Genomic DNA, 7,451 nt, shown 5'->3' on the forward strand with positions numbered 1-7,451 from the left:
ACACACGGGAGAAAAGGCGAGGGACCGCCCTGGAATTTACGGCACTCCCCCCGAGACCTATTGCTTCTCCAAGAAAACCCGTAGAAGACAACACCTTCTTCAGCCTCCTTCCCAAAGGCTTGGACCGATCAGGAATTCAAACACTGGCAGGCAACGAGCTCGAACGCGTCGGCAACGCCCTCCCAAGCGCGACCCCTTCAATAGGGTGATATCGACCAAGCAGGAGGGGGCTTCACGTACGCACGGAGGGCGACGAAAGAGTGACGCTGCTGTCGGGTGCTGCGATGATGCAGACGAGTTGGAGCGCATGCGTTACACCAATGGAGGAGCGGCTGATGGGCGGCAGCAAAAGAGAAGTGGATTTGTGTTTCCGCAATGGCTCGGCACGCGATCACACAAGGAAGAAGAAAATCGGGAGCCATACGCCGCTGCCGTCACCCACGTCCTAGTGCAAGTCTCGAGGGCGGGGCTGATGTTTGTACTTGGCGTGCTGGGAGAGCAGGAATGGCACGACACCTCGTGTCTCTCCGGTACGCTCACGCGACACGTTGACACGGCCTGTGCCACCCCTCTTGTCCGCCAGACTGAGTCAGAGACTAAGGAGTTTTTTTCGCAACACAACCGAGGGCCGTGGTGGTTGATAGCTTTGTTGGAATCTGCCGGGTTCCAGGAGACGGCGTCCCAGTCGACATGCTCCTCGTGGGCGCCATCGGGCAGACCCCTTTAGGGGGTGCCACAGCATTTAAAAAGTTCGTAGCTGCAGCAAGGCACACCACGTACTGCGATCACCGCTCGCGGTGCACGGTAGCTGGCATATCAGCAGTCTTCGACAACACAGCACTCAGTAAGCGGTTCGGTACTCAGAAAAACGCACGTACGGCTACAGCCCAGAGTGCATCGGACGCGTTGCAGCGCGGCAGTTAGGGGCGGAGAAGGTGAGGTCAGCCGTGCCTTCCTTGCCTTACTTTACTACGGAAACCGCAATCAATGACTTTCTTTTTTCAGGTGGTCGTCTGCTTATGAGGCAGTGAAGAGCTTTACACTACATCGAGGCCGCCTGCAGCCATCTAGGGGCGAGCGTAAGAGTGCTGTCTTCAGCACGCACTGTGGTAGCTTTTTCTGGACACCACAGGCGGTCGGCAGTGGGCTTCGGTGGCGGCTCTGTCCCACTTGGGAACGAAGGGGGAGATGGATGCGGCATTTGAAGGCGGGCTGGGCTCAGGCGGTGGGTGCTATCCGGAAAAGCCGCCTTCGGCTTTCTGAACTACTCGTTATTTTGTGCTACAAACATCGACATCTCAGGGGACTCTGCGGGAATAAGGCGCATTCACGGCGAGCGGTCCCATCGGCCATGAGCAAACATGAGCTGTAGACGCCTTAGAGGAATTACGCGACAACGCAGGCAGGCCGACTGCGCGAAGGGGCATCAGGGCTACACGGTATCCCGGTCAGATAGTACCTGGTTGTCGTAAACACATGCGGACAAAACGTCCCAAGAGTCCTAGTTCGCCTATGGCTGGGCGGGCGCCGCGCCCCGCACTCCCAGCTATTCGTGGCGCGTCCTTTCCAGAACCGCACTGAAGGATCTATTCGGCTGCGTCCGGATGTTTATCCAGCTTGTCCGGCTACCACTTCCGTGGGAGGCCCGTGGGCGAAGGTCATGTTCGAGATGACCCTGGGAGTGGGGTCTACTGTCAAGCAGCAACCGTGGGTGAGCGCGGGCGCACCTGACTATCACACACTTGTCCCGGGGTCACCGCAGGGTACAAGTCCACAGACGGGAAGCCCGCGAGGAACGCAAGGTAGAGGACGTTGCAGTATGGAAGTGCTCTTACCCGGCCCGGGTCGGCCTACTAACCCGCGCTGCCGTAGTTAGCCGAAAGAGACAAGACCGATATCACCGGGCAGCAGTCTACCGCGTGCGCGGTCTCAGCTTCCTCCTCCTCCAAGCGGCCGGTGGTTTTCTGAAGTGCCGGCCAGTCGTGTGCAGCTGTTTATGGTGCATGGATGAGTGTAGCGCATGGTGTCCTCTGCACTGTGAGCACGCAAAGGCTGCCGCTCTGCCCGAACGTTCCTCCGCCGCTGGCCTGAATCTTCATCCGGAGCACACCGCCAGACGGGAGTACCACACGTTGTTTCACGGATACAGCACGGCGCTCAGTGCAGCGCCTATGTCCTGGCTGCGGAGGATCGAACGGCGCCTTTACACAGTGTCACGTCATTGTTTGCAACGGTGAGGATCGGTCTGAACCACACACCGTTCCGCACGAAGTGACACCTCTAATTGCATCCGGCTGATCCATCAGAAACTGGTCCCCGAAGTCATGAGCCTCGGTGACGGGTCCAAGTTCAGAGCGCAGTGTATCAGCAGCGGGAAATCCCCTCATCCCGGACTGTTCCCAGTTCCTTCGGGGACGCAAACCCCTTTGTTTCCGTCCTGCCTGGATATGGTACGCTGCTCAGGTACTCCTGTCCCAACAGCGCTGGAGTAGTTTGCTTTATACGGTTAGTGCAAGTGAGAAGTTCTCTGCAGAGGAGGGGAGCAATTAAAACGCGACCGTTTGCACTTGGGTGTGCGTGCTTGCTTTGGCACGCCCCGCGCTCCAGTTCTTGTCGACTCGAAGGAAATAAAGGATTGCCGGAGCCGTTTTCCGGACAGGCTTCCTATGTAAGCTAAATAAGAATTGTGACAGCCGAACGTCACTTCACAAGTATAAGATGCTCCTGTATTGACAGGAGGGGGTAAACAATGTTGTGTCAAGAACATTGCATTCGGGACCAACGAAACCTGAAAATTTGATTTCGAACACCGGCCCTTTTTTTTGCGTTGACCCGGTCCATACCCGCGTTGCATATGCAGTTTCCTGTCACTTCTAACTTGTCTTGCGCACTGGGGGGAAGTAACTGAATTTTGCTTACCTCCGCTGCACGTCCCTCTCTGTGAGCAATCGCCTTTCCCAGGGCACCGCGCAGCTAATTTTGGACTTGTACAAGTCGTCTGCTTCACCTGACAAGGTGGTTTTAACTTACGTATTTGGGCGTTAACATCACCAGACCCCGGAATTTTGAAAGAACAGTCGGCTCCCCTGAACCCTTGTTCAGCCTCTCGCATATACTGACGCGGCGCCTGTCCGAACCGGCGTGTATGCGTACCCTCAAAGCATCGGCATCTTTCGTTTTCGCAGACCCCCTGCCCGCTTCAGCGGGAGACAAAATCAGGTTCTTCTAGAAAGTGATCGGTGGAGGACCCTTACTTGCAGTTATGCGGACATTCTTCCCGGCTGCAGTCTACACAGACGGCCACTCTCGCACCCGGGCTGTCTGTAGAGTATGACAGCAGAGTACTTGCCTGTGCCGACAAAGCCAGGAAAGCACCGGCACTTTCCCGAAGAAAGGCACTCTCCTTTACCCTGGTGTCTCAGGCATCGAGCTTCCCCTTTTTTCTCGAGTGGGCTACACGTTTATCACCGAGCAAAATCGAGGGCAGCGAGGTTCAGCGCAGCTGTCTCCCCCGTAGTATGGGTGGCAGACACACCGTCCGGTTACTTGGTCGCAGTCACCTGATTGACAGTCTGTAGTAGGGAGCAAGAGCTTCAGGTGACTGGGGTGCGTACCGTGGCCGCTGCACATGTTCGGACACACGCGCACATTGCAATCCGCACCAGTCCAAGGAGCGCGGCACCTGTGCGCCAAACTCCATTTACGGGATGTAGGGCTTATGGTGAGGCGGAAAGCCTGCTCACTTGCACTCCCCTCTAACACATTCGCCATGACCAGAGCAGTCTGTCATAGCAGACGTTGTGAGGCTGGCGAACCCCAGATGTTTCCGAAGAAGAGTCACCTCCGGGGCACCTAGCAATACTGTGCGGAGAAAGCCCTGAGAGTTGACCTCTGTACACCAAAGGAAAAGAAAGGATTCACCTGCAGTCGTCGCCAGTGAAGTTTTCTAAACATTTGCAGACTCCTTGAATGCAGATGCCTTGGAGGCTGCAGTTCGAGGGGCATGAACGAACTGTGCAGTCATCACCGCTCCATCCCGGGTAGCAGGCACAGCCGTGGGTTGTGCAGACGCCTGCGAGGTTCAGTCGCTTCACTCTTGCAAACGGAAGTTGCAGATGTCAGCCAACCGTTGCCGGAGCATCCGTTGACGCAGGGCCGTGCTAGCTGACTTTCAGCTGCCGAAGCTCGATGCGAAAGAACACTGATGACTGTAGGATCAACCCTTGCCATTGATGCTGGGCGAACCAAGAGAAGAAGGTGGGACACCGCAACAAACGTCCTCATTCTTCCCAAATCTGTCTCAAGACCGCGCCGATAGAGCATGCGCAGACAGAAAGCTAAGCGCGTGTTCTTTTGTCGGACCGCGTGTGTCCACGTACGCGGTGTACCATCTCCCTCCTAGCAGCAGGGCGCGTCGCCCTGCTCTTCCGGGGGTGCGGGGCCTGGTGGACGTCGAGCCAGGTACTGCCCTGTAGTGACACCCCGGGTGCCGTAGAATTCTTGTGGCTGACAGTGATGCAGTTCTTTTCCAGTCGTTTACCGAACGGGGCAGCCGCAGCACTCCGTAGCTGTCTCTTCCACAGTTGTCGGCCAACTGCGGTGCTCCACCTCCAAGGTCCAGCGGATTCGTTCGGTTTCGACGACGGGCGCGAACGTGGTGTGGTAAAAGAAAGAACTGCCTTCTCAGTCCCTACCACAGTAATGCGGGACTGCACCACGATGCCGCTTCGCAAGGCTGAACGAACCAACTGCCTCTCCTGCATCGCAGTAAACCTCCGGTGCCGTCGTGGCACGGGAGATGTTGGTCACTTTTTGATGCTGTCAAGCTAGAACGCGGTCGATTGTTGCCAAACGTTGAGGATGATAAATCAGCGTTGCGTATTTCCTGCGCTACGTCTGTCAGAGATACTGGCGCCGCAAGATGTATCCACATGACCAAGAGACAAAAGCATAGCCAAACAGATCACCGTCCTGCCCCGGCGGTAAGTGGCTGCCGCGGGCCGACAAAGCAATCTCTCTAGGTGGGCCGGATAGCCGGCGATTCAAACTCGCATCGTTAACACCTGCAGCCCAGTATCCACGCAAACAACGAAGAGCGACCGTTTGGCGCGCTGGTGACCCAGTGCAACAAATGGAAGGCGACACCCGGCGGGCGGATCCGGCAGAGCGCTCGCTCAAGGAAAACAGTTTAAGAATGCCACTGATGCACAGTCCCGACCGTGACTGAAGTTCACACGCTGCACACATCCCGAAGCAAATAGCACAGGTTCAGAGACAGGTTGCTTTTAACAAAAACACTTGACGGAAAACGAGCAATACCACGTGCCCCCGCACACGTACTGTAATGCGCCTAAACGCTGACGTCCACCAGCCGGAAAAGCCCCCCAAGTACTGCAGCTCCATTACGGACAGCTACAAGATGTGGACAACGAGTGCACGCGCCTCAGGATGCCGATCAGCTGCTTCCTCGTTCTTTTGAGTCGGTCTCCGTCACAGATCTCGCGGGGCGTGCGGACTCCACTAGAGCTTGAAGCCCGGCGGCGATGCCTGCAAAGGCGACGACTTCCTTCCGAAAGAAAAGTCGTGAAATGTTGTCAGTGAAGGAGACGACCTTCCTCCGAAAGAAAAGCTACAGGCACTCGTACCCCTTCCAAAGACTTTTTCTCGGTCACAGCCGCGTACCGTTTTGATTATTGAGATACTTCAACATCGCGTGTAAGCGCCCCCGTAAGCGATCAGACGACTCACGGCCTCTTGCGAACACCCGGAGGGCGAAACACCGTGTGAAAAGGCATCACCCGCAAGTACTTGACCACACGGAATCGCTGACAAACTCTACGCTGATTGGCTTGCCCGCAAAATATCGCCCATTGAGAGCGTTGAAGGCAGCTTGAGCTTGACCTGCTTGAGCAAATTTGATCCAAACTTTGCCATCAAGGTTTCGTTCATTGATCCACACCTTCTCAACTGAACCGAACTTCCTGCACTCGTCTCGGACATCGTCACTAAGATCCAGAAAAAAGTCCGGATCTTCCTGCAGGTTGGCATCTTTGGGCAGGAACATGTTATTCAAAACGACGTTGCGGCTTCCTCCCGACCCTTCAGTGAACATCGCGCCCATGCTCGCCCTCAAAAATCCATGCTGCAAAACCAGACACAAAAAGTCATGAACAAGAGAACACGTCATTATAGCGAGCCCCAGACCATAATCATCGCTCCACATTGTCGCCACTGCACACCGGCCCAGCGAGACCTTGGCGAACCGGGGTACTGAGATAGTTGCATTCTACCGTCGACATCGGCACCATCTGCTGGAAGATAACTGCAGGGGTTTGCCGCTCAGCGCGCACTTTCGCTGACTAACCTGAGTGGTTCCGCTGGAATCAGCCTGTGTGGTTGCCGCGTCACGATTCAGAAGTTTCTGCATAAGTGCCTGCTTGTGATCTCTACCGTGAATCAAACCCTTGTCGCCGTCGGCGTCGTCCAGGTCACTGTCCTCATCCTCGCCCTTGGCGTCGTTCGCTTTCTTCTCTTCGGCAAGCAAGGCTCCTTGCTTTGCCGCCGCTGCCTGTGCAGCCAACTGCTGCGCCTTGACAGCTTCCTGAGAAACGAGAGCCGATGTCGGCATCTGAATCTGGTGTTGCTGAAGAGCTGCAGCGGCTTGCTGTAGCATGTCTTCAGTGCTACTACCACGCACGCCGTCGGCCGCGTAACCAACACGCAGATTCTGCCCCAGCAACTCAAAACCGTTCATATGCTGCATCGCTTCGTGCGCATCAGCCACAGAGGCGTACACTACAAATCCGTATCCGCGTGACGCCCCTGTGTTGGCGTCTTTGGGCAGTTCGATTTCGGTTATTCGTCCGAACGGAGAGAAGAGCGCACGAAGATCGTCCTCAGTCAACTTCGAAAGATTGTCAACCAGGCCGCCCACGTAGACCCGCATTGGTATGTTGACGAGAGCTGCTTCAGGCCCGGCCCCTGCACCTTGCTTTGCAGCGCGGGCAGCGCGGTTTTTTTCTGCCATTGAAGCTTGGACCCGCAGCGGCTGGCCTTTGAAAGAAATTCCGTTCAGTGCCATTGCCTTGATAACGCTCTCCTGTGTGTAGAACTCGACATAAGCTACCCCCTTGGAGCTGCCGGAACGCTGGTCCCTGATTAGCTGGATGTCGCGAATTTTCCCGGCATTGGCAGAGAAAAATTCATAAATATGCTTCTCTTCTGCTTTCAGACACATGTTTAATACCAGCACCGTCAAGTCGTCTCGGCGGGCCTCTTCCACCTCGCGTTTCTTCTGCTCGTCTTCTCTCTCTCTTTTCTGCTGCTCTTCTCTTTCTCTACGCATCCGCCTCATTGCCAACTCCTCTCGACGCATTCCAGGACTCGACCCCCGGGGTAAAGGACCGCCACGCCCCGATCTCGGCCCATAAGGTGGACTCCTTGACCCCCTC

General features: G+C 56.0%; 3 protein-coding genes across 3 annotated transcripts in view; all 3 read right to left on the reverse strand.

Annotated features, from left to right (window-relative positions):
* CSUI_010034 (eukaryotic initiation factor 4e) overlaps nucleotides 1-813 on the reverse strand; it is a 15,586-nt gene extending 14,773 nt beyond the window's left edge. The window contains exon 1 of the mRNA XM_068070141.1: nucleotides 1-813. This exon is cut by the window's left edge and continues 5,584 nt beyond it. The gene's annotated coding sequence lies outside the window, so the exon portion shown is untranslated.
* Nucleotides 814-2,506: 1,693 nt separating this feature from the next.
* CSUI_010035 (tenascin) lies at nucleotides 2,507-4,295 on the reverse strand (the record flags this gene model as incomplete). The annotated part of the gene is made up of 5 exons (XM_068070142.1): nucleotides 4,028-4,295; nucleotides 3,922-3,987; nucleotides 3,744-3,806; nucleotides 3,469-3,682; nucleotides 2,507-3,190 (listed from the first exon to the last, which is right to left on the reverse strand). Exons 1-5 carry the CDS (start codon nucleotides 4,282-4,284, stop codon nucleotides 2,507-2,509), a joined length of 1,284 nt encoding a protein of 427 aa, XP_067917882.1. The 5' UTR covers nucleotides 4,285-4,295.
* A 1,032-nt stretch (nucleotides 4,296-5,327) lies between these two features.
* Nucleotides 5,328-7,451, reverse strand: CSUI_010036 (splicing factor). The gene is made up of 2 exons (XM_068070143.1): nucleotides 6,365-7,451; nucleotides 5,328-6,142 (listed from the first exon to the last, which is right to left on the reverse strand). Exons 1-2 carry the CDS (start codon nucleotides 7,373-7,375, stop codon nucleotides 5,795-5,797), a joined length of 1,359 nt encoding a protein of 452 aa, XP_067917883.1. The 5' UTR covers nucleotides 7,376-7,451; the 3' UTR covers nucleotides 5,328-5,794.

This window comes from Cystoisospora suis, assembly GCF_002600585.1.
Source record: "Cystoisospora suis strain Wien I chromosome Unknown contig_6583, whole genome shotgun sequence".
Lineage (NCBI taxonomy): Eukaryota > Apicomplexa > Conoidasida > Eucoccidiorida > Sarcocystidae > Cystoisospora > Cystoisospora suis.